This window comes from Heterocephalus glaber, unplaced genomic scaffold (assembly GCF_053883595.1).
Source record: "Heterocephalus glaber isolate CG9 unplaced genomic scaffold, H.glaber_assembly_v1.0 deba00001442, whole genome shotgun sequence".
Taxonomy (NCBI): domain Eukaryota; kingdom Metazoa; phylum Chordata; class Mammalia; order Rodentia; family Bathyergidae; genus Heterocephalus; species Heterocephalus glaber.
Window position 1 is genome coordinate 43,930,375 of NW_028258296.1, and position 19,337 is coordinate 43,949,711.

The window sequence follows — 19,337 nt, forward strand, 5'->3', positions numbered from 1 at the left end:
CTCTAAATGGCTTCTTTATGGGTCCCTGGGGTTTGATTTTTCAAAGCTAGAAGCCTGGAAAATCTGTCATATTAATAAACTATAGCTTAGTCATCTCAGTCGGTCAAGTAACAAAGTCTAGTCTGTTTTATTTCTAACCCAAATATTGCAAATATACAGAAAATTACCAGTACAAAGTTAAACACATCAGATTTATTTACACAATGCTAAAGAAATTTGAGTTTTATCTCCATTTTGTGGGGTTTCATTGTGGGGTCTGGTTTTGCTGTGTAATTGACATGGGTCACTGAAACTTGATTATCTCACCTTTTACATGCAATTTTCTGCCCCAAGGGAACAGAAAACTTGGATTTTCAGCACACATGCAGTAATGATCTTAATACTGCTTAACACTTTCAAAAGAAGGCAACTGTCTCATGACTTGGGAGGGACCACATGCTCAGAAAGGGAACAAGAGACAAGAGAGGAATGAATAACAGGCACACGGGGACCCTGAGCATTTCTGTGCACGAGGATAAGAGAGTACGACCTAAACCCTCCTCCCCAGAGGTTCAAACACAGGAGGTGGGCATAACCACCAGGGGACATTAGGTCACCCAACCACAATTGAGGGCATGCAGAGGATGAGAACTGCATTAAAGATTTGGGGCATATCAATAAATCATTAACATGTACACTATACAGTTTATACATGTATATATGTACATATATATATATATATATATATAAAAAGATACAGATTAGTTTGTTATTCCATATAAACAAGAATGCTTAAGGATGTATTGGAGTGTGAAAAAATGCATACAGCAAGTTGTTGAAAATAATTTCAAATTAATGTTCTAATTCTTATTGTTATCAATATGACAAGGAAATCGGCATGCTCCCACTATTTCAATTATCCTTCCTGAGGGTGGGGCTGGACTCTGCTAGGGCAGGATGGTGCTCCTAGAGCTGCCTGCCCTGGGTCAATCAGTGGCACATGGAACAGAAGTCTGGCCCTGATGTCTCTGGCCCTCCCTTTTACTATATCACATGGCAAATCTTAAACTTTGGTTTTGTTTAAAGGACATTTAAGTCCATGTTAATTTCCCTGTTGGAAAGGTGGCAGAAAGTTGAAAAAGTGCATCTCTTCCTATTTTAGCAGTTCCAAGCTTCCTAGCTTAATATGGAGATGAGAGGGCTGTGCTGACAACGAGCAGATGAGCTTTTAGCTACTGTGTACAGGGGCAGGGCTCTTCAGAGCACTCTTAAAAAGAATGAGACTCTGGCTAGATGCTTTGGCTGGAAAGCCAGGCCAGCCCTGGCACCCTGGGGCTGGTATAGATCACCCTGTACCTCTCTATATATCTTAGTATCATGAGGAAGGCCAGCTACAGTTTATAGGCACGGGGCAGAAGCCGGAGGCGGCCAGCATATTACTAATTTGTCAAGGATGAAAGGCTAGTTTAGGCATACTGAGACTCAGAGGCAAACCTAAGAGTAAGAAAGATACATACTGGAAGCCTAGCCTATCCAGAGACAGACGCCAATTCCCAGGTTCAGGTATATGGATGCTGTCATATGTCCTAAGCCCCACAGCTACCACAACCCTCCAAAGGCTTCTAGTCTTCCAAGTAGTGTTTCCACTCAATTCACAGCTTAGGCTATTACACCCAGGTCTCTGCTCTCAAGAAAAATAAAAAATCCACTAGGATAGGGAATATCCTATAGGGAATAGGGAGGATTCTGGATTTCAGAGCTTAGATCACTTTGGACTGTCTGATTATGTCTACTCTACCTAACAACGCTAAGTTCCATTGCTCAAACCTCCAGAAATCTCTCCTGCCACCTGGGAGTTTATGGATGATATGTTAGGTTTTAATGTCAAAGGTGATGCTCCTAACCTGTGTAGGACAAACCAGAAATCTTTTTATTTTAGAAGCTGTAATAGATTTAGGCTGTTTTAGTCTCTGGTGGAGGGGACACATTTGTGAGACTGCTAAGAAAGCTAACGAGCCAATAAAAGGAAGAGCCAGGCTAGCAGGCAATCCTAAGGCAACAAAGTCACCAGCCCACGGTAGGAGCAAAAGGATGGAGAGGGGACCCGTCCACGGAGACTCACACTTCTGCTCCTCAACAGTGATCCTTCACCAGGGGAGGGGCTGTCCCTGAAGACACATTCAAAATTACCATTACTTTTGTTTTCAGCCATGAAAAACAGAAGAATAAAATTTTCTGTTTTTCAAAAAGAAAACAAAAAGGTGCTAAACAATGCTCTGAAAGCAATGCCTGACCCCTGTCCTAAAGAACAGCAAGTCACCTCCAACTGACTTAAGTTTGGCTGCTTATTTCCATCACAAGAACATTGGAGGCTCAAATGACATAATACAAGTGAAAGTGCTATGAAAATTGTCAATTCTGTAGAAATCTAACATATTATTATAAGCAAAGAGCTCTAATCTTATACGTTTAGAGATGAATATTAACTTTCCTACATCTTAAAATAAAAGGATTATTGTATATTGGCACATCTTAATCCACATCCATCTAGGTATATGCTGGGAGAAAAGATATGCGGTATAAATAGTCGTTTCTTGGCATCAAATTCACTGTGGGCAGACGGTAAGGGTGGGAGACAGAGGCTGACACTTTTATCATTTGTGAGCTAGTATATATCTTTGGAATTATTTAAAAATTTAAAACCATGCAAAATGAGCTTAAAGCTAGTATTTTCTAGCCCTTACAAATACTCTCTTCACAAAACTGTCCTAACTTCATTTTCTAACAGAAGTTCCCTGACTCATTTAATTTTACTGCAGTTTCAAAGTTTCTAAAATTCTCTATCCAGTTCCTCCCCCTCTTTCCCTGCTGCTGTTCATCCATTTTGGGGAGGAGAGAAGTTAGCCATCTGCTCACGAATTCTGACAGAAGTTATTTTGGCACATTTACTTTTTACTGACTTACTAGCCACACAATGAACTAGCAGCAAAATGGCATCCATCAAAGAATGTCCTAATCACAATTATTGAGAGAAACTGTGATCAGCATAGTAGGAAGGTATAGTAAACCAAAGACTGACCACACTATATTCCTGTGTAGCAAATATTTAAGCTGTATTAAAACTAATTATTGCAGCTTTCCATTATTATATGGCCACTCCAAAATCAATCCAACAACATTCTGTGATTCATTTAATTTGGAAAAATATCAAATGGGAAACTTCCTTAAATTTAAAATATGAACACAATGTATCAAGCAAAGCATGAAGACCAGAAGTGTGTTTTCAATTGGTTCAGCCAAAAGTTTCATGTCAACAAATGACTTGGCAAAACTGGGAAAAGAGGTGAGGATAAGGGCCCAGTAATAAAATGCTGATTAAAAAAATCTATGAATCTGAAAACATCTCTAGTCCTGGCTCCATGTACAATAGCATCCTAGGAGGAAGCAAATAAAGCAGCCTTTATGGCTCAATCATGAGCCAACATGTCAGGTGCAAAGGCAAAATGGAAGACTGCAGATGTCAGTCCTCAGGGCTGCACTGTGTGCTCACTAATCCACTCTAGCAGAGATGGTTGAGCTGGGCAGACTTCCAGGCCAAGCCTGTACCCTGTCCTTGAGCAAGTCTACTGGCACACACACAAAGCACAGTTTCGACCATCTCAGAACCAGCCAGAGTTTCGCCTTTAATAGGTACTAAATCTAGTCAATTCTCTGTTGCTCCCTTATTCTTGCCCCAAGTTAAAAATATTGCCCTGTAAGTTTTCCTGATTTAGTATCTTGGAAGCACATGGGTAAGTTAGTTGCCAAAGGGCAATTAACAAGGGTACTGCCTAAACAGAGGAAAAGAAAAATCAGCGTGGTCTATGGTCTTTGGGGGAAAATAAAAGCAGCGTCAGGATCTGTGTGAGATGGTATAAAATGTTCCTGGATCAGAGCTGTCCCCAGATGGAGAAAAGCTGGCCAGGCTGTACCAGTCACTGCAGCCTGTTTTCCTCTCCAAGGCTGCTTCACATGGCAGACAGAGCCCCAGGACAGCACCGCGGACATTGTGAGTTGATGCTGGAGTCAGTAGATGCTCTGGGGTGGGCTCCACACAGAACAGGCAAGAGTGAGGAAACAATCCCTTCGAATTCCATTTCATTTCCTTTAAAAAACAAAACAAATAAACAAAAACAAAATCCCCAAAGAAACCAAAACCCAAACAAAGCCAAAGCCTATATTAAAAAAAAGAACTAGAAATAAAAAAGTTAAAGAACTTAAAATTTGCCCGTTCAGAGCCAATCTCAAGAGTGTTCAGGGTTTCCCACCCCACCCAGCAGTTCTTTAGTGTAGGTCCTTTTGGCTTTGATGGAAATAGCAGAAACAGAGCTGGGTCCCTTGAAATGGGAAATTTACTTCCCCAAGTTGGAGACACAGGGAGTGTAAGAGGTACTGAGGTTCCACTCTCCGTGCCGGGTCCCAGCTCCTTGGAAGAGCTATTCCAGGAGGTCCTGAAAGAAAGACACATGCCATATTACTGACAGATTAAAATATTCATACTTTGAAAGCAATCATCTAGTTTTTGGGCTCGCCAAATCCTGCAGGTATTAATGTTCTGCTTTTGAATTATGCCTTCCTTTGCTTCAATTGTTTTGATGGTGAGTAGAATTGGTTTGGTTTTTTTTTGTATTTTTGGAGCACACCTCCAGAAGAAATAGTCTCACCTCATCTGAGTCATCATGATAACCACTCTTATTAGCATGGGAGGCTGTGTCCAGAGTGTCCACACCATCGGCTTCTGCATGCTGCTGTAGCACAGAATATCGATGCACCAGGAACCTGTCGATGGAAGCACGTGGTAAGCAAGGTGTGTTTCTTACATACTCAGGGTTTATACACTCATGAGTGAGTCACAAACAGGCAACACGGACAACAGTTGACATATGGAAAAATATAAGCTATGAGAAGATTTGGACCTGACTTTTTAGGAACATCACTTCAACTACCTAGTGTTAGCCAAGGGCATACTCCACTCTATGTGCTGGACTTTATGGTTTGAATTCAGTACCTCTGAATCCCTTCCACATTCCTTACCTTCCACCACAGACATATTTCTTCACGATGAGCACCCCTGCTACAACTGTGACCAGCATCAATCCCACGATGGCCAGGATAATTGGAACAGAATTTGACTTGGAATTCTTGATAAATTAAAACATAAAACACAAAAGCTTTTAGGCATGCATGTTCTAGGACTGCATTCAAAGTGGCTGCTCATTCCCCTACTTTCTCTGAGCCATTTACACCCTGAGGCACTTAATGGTGTGACTTTTCCAACCCCATCCAAAGATGTACCATCTCTGTTACCAGGAGAGAACCACAGCAGGCAGGGGGATCTGAACTCTATTGCCTGGAGGCTACAAATGGGCTTCAAAGTCAAAGCTATCCTGGAAGCCTTGATGACTGCCTAGATGAATGAAATATGGTGATCCTGACAGTTCCACATCCCTGTTTACAAGTCTTGGAGCTGAAGGGCAGAGCAGGAAAGGGACACTATGATAATAGTGGGATGAATTAACCTAGAACAAAATCATCATCTGGATGATGCTGTGTCAGTGCTATATAGGCAGGCCATCCTATGTCACCAGGTTTATGTTTTTACTCAATTTTTGGAATGTTTACAAATAAGCCTTATCATATCATTGTTTTTGTGTAACCTACCTGCTTCTGGGTGGGAGATAGGAAGTGTGTGTTTTCAGTGTATCCAAGAGGAGGCGGAGCTGGATTCTGGGACAAGCTGTGTCCCTGTGGGCGGGAGTCCTGTGCAATCACACACACAAACACTCTGAGGACAGCCACCAGGAGCCCAGGGCGGGGGTGCAGAGAAGGGGGAAACTGGTCCCCTTACAAATACACACACCCACACACTCTTCTCCCCTTGCCTTCCTAATCCCACCCTTTGTCAGTCTCTCCTCCCTTAAAACAGCAGAGGGCAAGCACCTGCAGACTGTCCAGCTCAACCTCTCATATTACAGATTAGGAAGCAGGGGCCCCACTTTGTCTCCGCAAGTCATATTACTAGTCCAGTGCTTCTGTATCAAGAGGGTTCCTCTTCACTGTATTTCCAGATCCCAACCAGATAATTCATTACCACAATTTGAAGTCAGCCTCATAAACTGCCTTTAAATCAACACCACCCATTATTACCATAGATTAGCTTCTCATTCTGAATATACTGGCAGGACTCATACAGAAAAGATCTACCCTACCTACCCTATCCTACCTACCGTCCAACACTTTTCTCCACACGTGCAGAACCCTAGGCCATGGCCTTTTGACAGCCAACCTTCTCTCTTTTTAAAAATTCATTTTAAAGTTTTTGGCCAACAGGTTATAATTGTACATATTAATGGGGTGCATTGTGGCATTTAAACGCATGCACAGAGCATGCACTGACAGCCAGCCTTCTTGAGTCTTTTTCCTAAAGGACTTTGAGCCTCGGAAATTTCCACAACTTTCTGCTTCTAAGATGTTTACAACTTTATAGGACATCTTTTCCCGAACCAAAAGGGCTTTCAGTGAAATGAGCTTATCACTGGGTTCTGTAGCTTATCCTTTATCCTAAGAGTTTCCTGTGCAAAGGGAAGCCTGTAGAAGCAGTTTGGCCACTTTGTATCAGTAACACAATTTTTGATGCTATAACTTTGATTCATCCTGACAGAATACGAAACCCCACTTGTACATAAAACTTAGATGTACTGTAATGTACCTGCATTTTGGGACTCAAAAAATTGCTTGTGCATTTCTTTTTCAAGTCTTTTACTTCTCGAGCTGGATTCACCCCACCTTGGCATTTGTCTCCTGGAATTTTCCGGTACCTGAAAGTCAGAGATTTGCTTACAGTTTTGTGCTTGCTGGTAGTGGTTGTGCTGCTTGCCGCTCAAGGTGTATAGTTGGTGACGTTGCCTCTGGGTTGGGATGCACAGTGCTCCTGGCAGAGGCAGGGAAGCCAAGCCCAGGTCATGGCCAGTATGTTGGCAGCAGCTAGACTGACAACTGCTGCAGCAAGAGTTTTAGGCCTTATGTTTGGCAAGCCATGAAACACACAGAGCCCCAAATATTCTCAAAGTCTACCAAAATCTACCTTCCATCATGGCTATTACAGTGGTGGGTTTGAACTCAAAATAACAAAACAGGAAGCAGCATTAATGCTAGGTGTAAACCCTACTGCTAATAAAGAATGAGAGATGCTCATCAACAAATCAGGGCTCATACAGACAAAGAAGAATCTCCTTATATAGTGGCCAAAAATCAATGCAGCTGAAGATCTGGTAGGAGGTCAAATGAAAAAATGAAGTAAATGGATGATGAATCTTCTGTGTTATTAGTTTTTGTTTTTTTGGTGCCAGGGATCGAACTTGGGACCTTGAGCTTGTGAGGCAGGCACTGGAACCACTGAGCTAAATCCCCGGCCCCTGTGTTATTAGTTTATGTATAAGAGTACCAACTTTTTTTCCTCTTACTTTTCTAGCTTTTATAATAAAATGACTCAGAGCTGTGAAAATGAAAGAGAGGAGGGAGGAAGAGAGGGAGGAAGGGAGAGCAGAAGGAGAAAGGAAGGAAAGTTAGTTTATTAACAGAATACAAAGATATATTCCTGGACTCTTGCCTACTTCCTGCAAACAAGATTGGAGAACTTCTGTAACCAAGGGAAAACCTGAATAAACCCTCTAGCCACATTTGCTTTTAGTTGACTTTTAAAAATCATTAACTTTGGGGTCATTCAGCTGAGCAATATTTTCTCAGTTTCCTATTAGGTTTGGTGTAGATGTCATATCTTATGTGTGGGTCATGATGACAACAGTTGCCTAGAGTACTTTTCAGGAACTTGAAAGCCCCTTTTGTTGAAACCACGAACTCTTCACTTTCGTGTCTGAGCAGGTGATGGACGGGTGACATTTTGCATAACATATTTTTGGGGAGTTACAATTTGATGGTCACAAACTCCACCCTCAGATCATGCTATCATTGCCATTTTCTGAACATGCATCCTACAAAGAGCTATGAAGACCACATGTGCAGATCACTGATTACCTCACTTCCAATCACCTTTTCCCATGCCTTAAATCACCCTGCTTCTTTATCCCATGAACATCCTGAACCATACTGTCAGGGAGACAGATCTGGCCACCCCAGGAATAAACTTTCCCTTTCAAAAAACTCCTTGTTGGCAATGGTTAGCATTGTGTATGGTAAGCAAAGCAAAACTGATTTGGCAACATGTCATCTTTCAGGCCCTGAGGAATGTCCACAGGTTTACTGAATTGACTAAGCACCTCTGTTCCTAGCTGTTGGAGATATGTCTGTCCCTTCTACCTCAAGAGGCTGTGACATAGAGAAAGTTCATTAATAAGCAGTACACAATGGAGAGGGGGTGGCGAATTTATCCAAGGAGAGGTAATGAGGCTCCTCTGGAGTTGTACTGTCCATATGGCATCCATTTAAATCCAAATTAATTAAAATGAAAAATTCTGTTCTTCAGCTGTGCTCATGTCAACAGCTCTGTGTGGCTAGTGGTTACCATATGGGACACAGCAGGTCACAGAGCATTCTCATGACTGCAGAAAGTTCTCCTAGGTGGTGCTTTTGAGAGTATCCTGAGCACTACTTGGCTCTCTGTGTGGAGAGAAACAGCTTTCTCCCTTAACCAGGAAGATTCATCTGCCACAAAGCGGAAAGGCCATCTCACCCGTTTGTCGTCAGGTGTTCTTCTCGTCCATACAGACAAAACTCTAGGTCATGCCCCTTCAGTTCTGGCTGTTCCACACACTTTGAGTCATTCTCTGGACGAAAGTAGCCAAAATCACTGTAAGAGTCAACAAATAAGGTAATTTTCAAAGTTTAGGAAGGACAGTGTGATCATCAATGAAGGTTTTATGGGGGCAATGGATGGTTAACATTCCAGACTAGAAGAGTTGTTATCAGCTCAGGAAGGTCCGTGACATCTCTAGAGAAGGTCTATTCTATAATTTGAATCTGTGTTCCCCAAAGCCCATGTCTTGATGGCTTGGTCCCCAGTATGGCATTCCTGGGAAGTGGGATCTAGTAGGAGGTATTTGGGTCATCGGGGAGCCCCAGCCCCTTCCCCTCTTCTTTTTGCTTTCTGTCCGTGAGGCAAGCAGTTTTGCTCTACCACGTACCCTACCTTGAAGTGCTGCCCTGCCACAGGCCTAAAACAACAGGGCCAATCAATCATGGACTTTCTCGTTATAAACCTTTTCCCTTTGATCATCTCAGGTATCTGTTATGACAGAAAGCTGATTAACTCAGCCATTTAGGAAATGTCTCTGAGGCATATGGACAAGCCTCTGCTGAGAAGAAAAGAAAGCTTATGAGTCAGGCCTGGAGTTCTGAGACAGCTCAGGTTCAGGGAAGGTACTGAATGCAGCTTACAGTGGGGCAAGGGCCTGTGCAACTAAGACAAAGATAGGCACAGGAAACACACCTAAAATCAGGAAATTTACTAATTCTTTACTTCCAAATGTAATTTATTTTGCCCTTGGGGGTATATATCAAATTCTATTTTCCCCTCTTCTGTCTCTTAGTTTATCAGACAGTCTTTGCTTCCAATGGAAACACCCCTTCCTGCCCTCCATTCCATCTCATCTCTTCCTAGCACCTTTCAACTGCTCTCCTTTTCTGCTTTCCCCATAGGGAAACTCTGAGGTTGACATCACTACATGAGCATCCTCTTTTTTTTTTGGTACGGGGGATCGAACTCGGGACCTTGCGCTTGTGAGGCAGGCGCTGGAACCACCGAGCTAAACCCCCGGCCCAGAGCATCCTTACTGTTGGTCTCACTCTTCCTACCAGTCCTGGGCTCTTGCGTCACAGACAGCACAGGGGACAATCAGTCTTTCCCATCCAACTGGCGGCTTCTCCCTAGTCTACATGTATCTCTATCCCGGAAATTACTGCCTTCATCCTTCTTTCCTTTAGTGGACCGATTTTTTTCTTTGTTTTTTTCTTTTTCTCTCTTCTCCTTCTTCTTTTTCTTTCCCCTATCCCCCCCACCCCCACTTCTTCTTTTGTGGTACTGGGGACTGAATCCAGGGCCTTGCATATGCTAGGCAAACAGTCTACCACTGAGCTACTCCTCCAGACTTCTTCCTTTTCAAAAAAGTGTTTGAATAGGGTCTCACTAAGTTGTTCAGTTGTAACCTTTCTGCCACAATATTCCAAGTAGCTGGGATTACAGATGTGCATCATTGGCCCCATCTTTACTGGCCCAATTTCTTATAAGAATATTCCCTGCCCTATTTTACTCATTTACTTTCTATTCCATGTATTTTGTCTTCAGCCCTCTCTGCAGCCTTGAAAAGGAACTCCAAAGTTTGCTAGTCATCAAACCCAGAAGAGCCCTCTCTGTGCTACCACCTCTGTCACCTGTTGTTTCATCCAACACACCACTGTGCCCCTCCCCACCTTGGTGGCGGCAAACTTTACTTCACAGCTGTTTCTGTGGCCATGGCTGTGCTTCTTTCTTCCTACCCATAAATGCAGACTTTGCTAGGGCTGTATAATTCCTTCTTTTACTTTCTCTGAATCTTCCCTCCTTCGGTGAACACAATTTTAGTAGTATTTACTGCTGAAATTTCCACGCTTTGCCTCTCTTGAGCCCTAATCCTACATTTCCAAATGCCTGTTGTATGTCACCACCTAACTATGCTGACAGAATCTCAAATGAATAAAATGGTCAAAACATAGCACGTTTTCTTCCCTGTGCCACCCCCTCCTTATCACTTCCACATGTCTGTCCCTGCTATTACCTTCCTTCCACCATCGAAGTGGAAAGTTTAGCCTTGGCATCCTCTATCTGGACCCTCCTTACTTCTGAATCATGACTCTGACTTCTCACAGGCTATCATCTGGCACACCCTTCCTGTGCTATTGTGTGTCTATTCTCACAGTGGTCCACTGGCTTTAATGACCCGTTTTCTTCCCTGATGTGCATGGTCAAATCCTACTATTTATCAGTACTCAGCCAAAATGCCACCTCCTAAACTTAGCCTTCTTCAATCCACCTCTTTTCAGCTCTACATGGAGTCTTCCCTCCCTTCTCTAAATCTGCAGGGCAATTATCCCCTTTGTTTTGTGTCAAAATTAAGGTACACTTTATCTAGAAAGTCTACAGCAAACCTTCCATTATCACTTTGTGTTGGCACTGAATGAATATTTGGGGACTATACAGATGCCACTTGTAGTTTAAGGGTTTTCTTATGAGTATTTAGGGGAGAGGGAAAAGAGAGCAAAAGATGCAAAAGACATCACCCCTCTAACAGCAGGGAGAAATTTCAGGAAAGAATTTTAGGTATCCCAGCTCTGCCACTTCCCCCAGACCTGTTAGTCACAACTTTTCTGTTGTAAATTTAAATATAAATTGTTTAGGACAGTGCCAACTGCAGAGTTAGTGCTCAATAATGTTAGCTGCTATCATTACTAGTATATTATTATTATCACATGTAATACTGTACACTCTCAAGGACTTTGGGTTTAATGGTGGAGCCAAACCTATAAACCATCATTAAAACACAGTAAGTGCCAATGTAGGGGTGCTGTGGGAGCTTAGAGGAAGGAGAATGGGAGAGACTTTAAAGTGGTGCTATCAGAGCTTAGTATTAAGGCCAAGTAGAAGCCAGGCAGGCGTGGGGGTCCTGTGAAGAATGTGGACAGACTTCCAGGCAGAGGAAACACCTGACACAGTGGCTGGAGCTCTGAAGAATCACAGAATACTTGGAAAAAAAGAAGACGTTCAGGGAAAGAGCCTGGTGTATTTGGAGTCAAGGACAGGTTACAAACTTTTACACTTGTACAGGTCATCCATCCTAAACTCCACATCAACAACCTGTGGCCCTACTGTAACACCAAGGTGATGTGAGTGGTGTTTTCCTTGTGCAAAGGGATAAGGAAGGACCCTTGACTATTCAACATATAGATGTGAGCTACACAGGGTCAGACCCATGTTTCCCTTAGACCTGCATTCAGCTGTCACCTGCAGTTCAAGACTACACCAAAGGGGAGGACATGACTGCTATCTGCTTGGCATTTTGTCCAAATCCTTTAGGATACACTTTTACCTCCTGTAAGTATCTATTGTTACATAGCAAACTCCAAAAAATTATTATCTATGATGTGAAGCACTCCCTCTTATTTCCCCTAAAATTACCTCATTTAAGCTACACAAGGGACTCCCTTGCCCTTTTATATAATCAACTAACCCTATGCAGCTAAGTAACTAATTTTTAAGTCTGAAGGGCCCTGAACTCCAAGGAGTCCACCCTGACAGCCTATAAACCTCAAAAGGGCATAAAGACCACGAACATTCTGATGTCACCTCTAGTCTCAGGACCAAACCACTATCTCTCTGCCATCAGCCTTGCAGAGGAACTGAAACCTAGTACTCAAACCATCAGGCTGCTCTCTAAAATTAATTTTCCCTTCGTATCTGCACCACTTTTCTTGGTGTTTTTGTCTTGTCACTAGCTATAGATGTTGCTGTTTTATTTTCTTCATTCTATAGCTTCTTTTCTTTTCTTTTTCTTTTTTTTTGGTATCGGGGATTGAACTCAGGACCTTGTGCTTGCAAGGCAGGCGCCGAACCACTGAGCTAAATCCCCGGCCCTCTATAGCTTCTTTTCTTCTACCATTATCAAGTTAAGATTTCTGGGGTTGGTTGCTCATTCTGCCCAATGATTATCCAGTAAGATTATACTATCTGTCTAATTATTCACAATGTTAGTTCCCTCTTTCTGGGCCTCAGTTTCCTGGATAAGAAGCAGCAGTTCTCTACTCTTGGGAAAAAGGATTTCAGTATTTTTGGCTCTATAAGACAATTACTTTCACCCTTTCTATATGGGACAGATGCTGACAGAGGGGTCTGAGAAGTGTTGATACCAGAGAAAGTCCTCCAGGGAACAGGGACAGATGGACGGCTGCTTGGTCACAACATAGTCTCGACCATTCTGACAGACAGATGACTTCCGTAGCCGTAGGTACTGTTCCCGATAGCCCAGAATGCAGCCATCTTCATAATCTCCAGGGTCTGTGGAGTGTGCCAGCCATATGGTATAGTCCCTCTCTTCACCTAGAGGACAGACAGATGGTCCAGGAAGGTGTATAACCCAGAGCCCACCCACAGAAAGCAGAAGAATGAGGAGCAGGAAGGCAGTCTGACTCAAGCTATTATTCCTATTTGGAATCGAAAACAAAACATTACATTAGTCTATAGCCTAGTGGCAATTGTATTTCCTTATTCAAAAAGATGATCATTCCTCTCTCACCATCCATCTAAGGATTAGGAAAAACCTGTTTTGTTTTGAAGTGGGAAGCTATACAGGAAAGTTCTAGAGTTCTCTCCAAACTGAGAGGCTGCTGTGTGTTGCTCACCTATCTGTGCCCCATTTCACAGAAGTTGTCAGAAGTGAGGAACCAGGTATTTCCACTCCAGGGGCTCTTTGCTTAGGATTGGATACTAACTACTGAAGAGCACAGGTTCAATTTCACGACATGTTGATTTGTTTCAATCAGAATGAAAACAGCCTCTTTCTAGAATTCTAGCTCTACTCAACTGGCTCTCAAATGTGGATTTCTTTTTTTTGGTACCAGAGATCAAACTCAGGACCTTGTCCTTGCAAGGCAGGCACTGGAACCACTGAGCTAAATCCCCAGCCCAAATGTGGATTGTTTATGACAACAGTTTCTGGCTCTGAAAATCGTATCATCTACTCCTGGAAAAATAACTCAAAGACTATGACCTAAAGACTAGGTTAGGTTTTTATCCTTCAGGATATGAAGACCAGCACAAGCCTATTAGAGAACAAGTGCTTAGCAAATCTCTTAATGATGCTGAACTTCAGGGATATGGTAGAACTGACTGCTGAGAGTAACACTCATAAGCCAGCTCCTTTACAGTCTCTCTAATGAATTTAGATGACTGAAGACCTCAGGTCTGAAATCATTACCTTGTAGAAAGGCAAAGTCCAAATCAGGAGCTCTGCTTCCTTAGGAGCCAGTGAATTAACACTCTGAGGAAATGGACCCATAAAAATGTCTAATAGGATCAAAATTCAAATAAAATGCCTTGAAACTTTTAAATCTTGGATTGTGTTACACCAACATGGCGGTACAGGTTACTTTTTTCTAGTGTTTTCTATTATCCTTCCTATTTCTCAGTATAATGTCAACATCTTTGGCACTGGGTCTGGGTTTGCCTGTGGCACTTGGGAGCACTGTGCACTGCACATGGTCAATCTTTTTCTGAAGCCATTTTCTGGGCCTTTGCTGTGTCTTTCAGTGCAAAGGTACAGAGCCTGGAGGAGGTCAGTGTCGGCTTCACACCTGGCCAGTGGTCACTCTAGAGCCTCACCTGTGATTGGCATTGAAGCCAAAAGTCTTTTGCATGAGAATTTCTTTATTTCAACATTTTGAAGTGACACAATCAATTTGATGCTCTTGCAAATACTTTCCTCTAAAGTTTCCTCTTTACAATACCAGCATATTTGCCTAATCAGAGAAAAGACCCTTGAATTGTTATGCAACAGTTGTAGACAAACATACATATGTACTATTTTAAGCTGGGAAAAAAGTCTCATAAAAAGTGAATGCAAAGTTATAATGTCCCATACAGTAGCCCTACTCACATGTGGCTGGTCTGAATTGAGACTTCCTGTAAGTATAAGCATTAAAGGGCATACCAGATTTCAAAGACTTAGAAGACAAAAATGTAAAATATCTCCGTAATTTTTAATATTGGTCACATGTTGAAATTATAATGTTTTGGATATATGAATATAATTCTATCATTAAAATGCATTTCACTTTTCTTTTTACTGTTATTATATAGCTGACATGATAGTTTAACTTACATATGTGCCTTCATTTTTCTTGAACAGTGCTAGTCCCAAGAAGGAAAATGCTTTTTGATACCATTCTATTGCTTCACGACCTACATGGAATAACCTCCAATTTCCTTTTCTATGCATATGCATTTGCTGATCCCAGCTAAAAGAAAGTAAACTGAATCTATTACCTAGGAAAAGGAATTGCAAAGTTTCTGGCAGAAATGTCAAAAGAGATACTCACAGTTCCTTTCAAGGATATCTTTAAAATCAATGGTGTAGGAGACCCATTGGCGGGTTAGGAAAGATTCTGTGAAGCCCCAAATGCTGATATTCATGGATCTGGCTCCAGGCTCTGAAGCTAGGCCAGTGAAGTAAATGGGTTCTCTTGTGAACGTGTAGATTTGCCAGCACTGACCTTCATCTGTGGAGAACCTGCAACATTAATTAGAGAAAGATCTTAACAGAGGTTCAACAAGTACTGGGAATATCACAAAAACACTCTGGCTGTTCAATATTCATAGGAAAACCTCAGATTTAGGTGATGGCTTAAGCAATGGCTGACAGCTTCTTTCATTTTTAATGCCTATGGTTAACAGTGTAGGGAAAATGATTCATTCTGAAAATGTACAGAAGGAGAGGGCACTGACTCATGTGAGAATGGGGTTCTAAATTAACAAACTCAAATTACTCTATAAAAACTTGTGTTTAAGAAGTCATTTCCAATCCACAGTGCTTGGACATTTCCATAAATTTTTTGTGATGAGAAAGAAGAAGTTTAAAAAATGATAAAATGTGTTAGAAGAAATACCAATGCCAACTAATCTGAGTTGCTCTAACATACAACCCCTTCTAGAATCTCTCCTACAGTTTTGGAGAATGCAAAACTGAATTAGGGCCTGAGACTTTTTCCCCTCAATAAACCAAAGAACATTCCCACAGCTGCCCTCTATGCAGATACTGTGTGTGGAGCTGAGCTCATGCATACTTAATCACATTGATAGGATGGCTGCTGTGCTCAATGGCCACAATGATGCCTCCGGAATCCAGGATGGTGTAATAGTGGGGTCCTTCCAGCATCTTCATCCAGGAGTAACCCCCATCATCTGAGATGTAAACATCTGGGACCATCACTGAGATGGCATCCCCCACACTACCTGCAACATAATCCATCATCTCATCAGCAGTGAAACAGAGAGGATTTACTGGCAAGAGGATTTTTTTTTTTTTTTTAAAGACAGGATCTCACTATGTAGTTCAGGCTGCCCTTGAACTCACTATGTAACCCAGGCTGGCCTCAAATTCATCGTGATCCTCCTGCCTCAGCCTCCCAAGTGCTGAGATTACAGGTGTGCACACCACGCTTGGCAAGAAGATCATTTTGAATGACTTTCTGATTATTTCCCATCAGGCCTCTTGCGGCAGACAAAAGGGCCACCAAAACTTGGGAAGAGGAGAAGTGATGTTGCATTCTCAGATGGGACTCTACGAAACTCCCTAAGCATTGTTATAATGCAAGACATTCTACCACAGGCATAAAAGGCACAGTAATGGGCTTTTGTTTTGTTTTTAATAAGGGTGAAATGTCATGGCTGAGTCTCAGTGTACTCCACTACTTCTACCCATGGTGGTAAGAGGAAGGGCTCCTTACCATGAGCGATGACTATGCCCACAGCATTAGGCTCAGAGAGTGGTGCCATTGGCACATTTAGTTTCTGGGAGATGCTGTAGGAAGCATGAATATGAAGGCTGCACTGTGAAAAGAAACCAAAGATACAATGTCCTTACTCATCTCACAGAGCTGTCTGATAAAGCCTGAAACTTAACTCATACCTCAGTGAGACCTTTTAATAGAAACTGCGGTCAAATACATATTTTATAAAATCACCATCTTAACTTTTTAAATGTACAGTTTAGGAGTGTTAAGTATATCCTCTCCTTTGTGCAACCAATCTTCAGAACTTTTGCATATTGCTAAACTCAAACATCACCCTTTAAGCAACAACTCCCCCCTTGTTACGCAAAACCCGGGCGACTACTGTTCTGCTTCCTATCTCTGCTTTTTGATTATTCCAGGTACTTCATATAACTGAAATCTATAGCACTTCTCTTTTTGTGACTGGTTCATTTTATTTAACATAATGTTTTCAAGATTCATCTGTATAGCAGCGTATGTCAGAATTTCCTTCCTTTCAAAGACTGAATGATATTGCTGTGTGTGATACCATGTTTTTCTAACCTCTTCATCTACTGTTAGATACTTGAGCTTCTCTATCTTTTTGCCTATTATGAATAATGTTGCCATATGTACATGTGTGTACAAATATCCTTCACAAATAACTTTTTTTGGGTTGCTTCAAACTTAAACGCTTCTGTAAAGCAAAGGAAACATTTAAAAGCATTAAACAGCAACTAAGAATGGGTGAAAATACTTGCAAACTATACATCTGACAGGGATTAATATACAAACAACTCAATTACAAGAAAATAACACCATTTTTAAAAACAGGCAAAGGCATGAATAGCTATTTTCAAAAAACATACAAATAGCCAACAAGTATATGAAAAAATGCTCAACATCACTAATCCTCATGAAAATGCATATAAAAAACACAGTGATGGACGGGGATTTAGCTCAGTGGTTCTGCCACCTGCCCTGTAAGCGCAAGGACCAGAGTTCAATCCCCAGTGCCAAAAAAAAAAAATCCACAATGAGGTATCTCCTCATAACTGTTAGAATGGCTATTATCAAAAAGACAAACAAATAAGAACTGTTAACAAGGATGTGGAGAAAAGGGAGCCCTCGTACTGTACTGGTTGAAATGTAAATTGTTACAGTCATCATGCAAAATGGTATAGAATTTCCTTAAAAAATTAAAGATACAGCCAGATATGGTGGCACATGCCTGTAATTCCAGCACCTGGGGAGTTGAGGCAGGAAGATTTCTATGAGTTCAAGGCCAGCGTGGCTTACACAGTGAGTTCAAGGCCAGCCTGAGCTACACAGTGAGATACTTTCTCAAAAACAAAACAAAAACAAAAACCCCCAACAAAAACAAAAAACAAGAAATTAAAGAAAGAAATACTACCAATCTCACTTCTGGGTATTCATCCAAAGGAAATGAAATCAGAATCTTGAGACATGTACACTCCCACTTCAGCACTGTTCATTTTTCTTTTCTTTTTTTTTTTTGGTAACGGGGATCAAACTCACGACCTTGTGCTTGCCAGGCAGGCACGGTGCCACTGAGCTATATCCCTGCCCCTCCAGCATTATTCATAAGAGCCAAGATAGAGAATCACGCTGTGTCTTTTAATGAATGAATGGTTAAAACGTGGTTTATATATACAGTGGAATATTGTTCAGCCTTAAAAAAGGAAATCCTGCCATTTGCAACAATATGGATGAATCTGGAAGACATCCAGTTAAGTCAAATAAGCCCGGCACAGAAACACAGTGTATGATTTCATTTATGTATGGAATCTGAAAAAGTTGAACTCATACAAGCAGAGACTAGAAGGGTGGCTGCCAGGGATTAGAAGGGAAGGGGAAGAATGGGCAATATTGGCCAAAGGGCACAAAGATTCAGTTATGCAAGATGAGTAAATTCTGGTGATCTAATGTGCAGCATGGTGACTATGGTCAGTAATAACATATGGCATGTTTGAAATTTGATTAGAGAGTAGATCCTAAATTTACCACACACAATAAAAAGGTAACTGTGGGGTAATGGGTATGTTAATTAGCTTGATTGTGGTAGTCATTTCACAATGTATACGTATAGCCAAACATCACACTGTACACTATAAATATATACCATTTTTATTTATCAAAAATACTTCAAGAAAAGAAGCTGAGAAGAAAAGAAAATAAATAAATTTAGGAAGTAGTTGAGGTATATAAAGTAGAATGAAAGTACTCTAAAAGAGGTTTTAAATGGTTAAAATTGTAAATACCAGTAGTGTTTTGTGTGTTTTTTATTATAATTTAAAAAAAGAGAGTTTCAAGCAAATTATTTACGAAGAGGAATGATTAGTTCTAACTGATGGGGACTGAGGAGGGTTAGGATTTCCACTGATCCTAATTAACTGGGATTCAGGGAGACAGGCCCAACTTCCACTGGAAACACTTTGGGGAAGGCCACAGAGGCAAGACATATGCAGAGTATTCGGGGACTGGCATGTGTAGATCAGGGATACAACTGGCAGGAACAGTGAAAAGGCAGAGAGAGCCTGACAGAAGAGAATCTTCATTCAACAGGTCCAGGACACAGACTATTCCAGGGCAAGGGGAACCATGAAGAGTGTTGGGAAGAGGGACGGGGCACAAGGTAACAAGATCAGTGAAGAGGCCACTGTATGTACTGTGGCTGAAGGTGAGGTGGGGAGGTAGAGGGCAAGGCCAAGGCAGAGGATGGGAAAAGGGACGAGAAGGTAGTAGTCTTAGCACTTACAGGGAGGAAGAAAGGAGGGTGTGCTGGG

The 19,337-nt window shown here is 41.7% G+C and overlaps 1 protein-coding gene and 1 pseudogene across 4 annotated transcripts in view; one reads left to right on the forward strand and one right to left on the reverse strand.

The window, feature by feature from the left end:
- Window positions 1-170: 170 nt before the first annotated feature.
- The window catches only part of Sort1 (sortilin 1), a 78,353-nt gene continuing 59,186 nt past the window's right edge, over window positions 171-19,337 (reverse strand). For 2 of the 4 annotated variants that reach the window (XM_004853626.3, XM_004853625.3), the window contains exons 12-21: window positions 16,507-16,609; window positions 15,844-16,012; window positions 15,100-15,290; window positions 12,913-13,102; window positions 8,708-8,824; window positions 6,728-6,836; window positions 5,680-5,778; window positions 5,053-5,159; window positions 4,683-4,797; window positions 171-4,469 (exon numbers count right to left, since the gene is read on the reverse strand). In XM_004853626.3, the coding sequence (XP_004853683.2) occupies window positions 4,455-4,469; window positions 4,683-4,797; window positions 5,053-5,159; window positions 5,680-5,778; window positions 6,728-6,836; window positions 8,708-8,824; window positions 12,913-13,102; window positions 15,100-15,290; window positions 15,844-16,012; window positions 16,507-16,609 (1,215 nt within the window). In that variant the 3' untranslated portion in view covers window positions 171-4,454. The remainder of the gene's footprint in view (window positions 4,470-4,682; window positions 4,798-5,052; window positions 5,160-5,679; window positions 5,779-6,727; window positions 6,837-8,707; window positions 8,825-12,912; window positions 13,103-15,099; window positions 15,291-15,843; window positions 16,013-16,506; window positions 16,610-19,337) is intronic. The other 2 variants (XM_004853627.3, XM_004853628.4) reach the window with 1 other exon arrangement.
- LOC101697633 (mitochondrial import inner membrane translocase subunit TIM14 pseudogene) lies at window positions 6,981-7,440 on the forward strand (annotated as a pseudogene).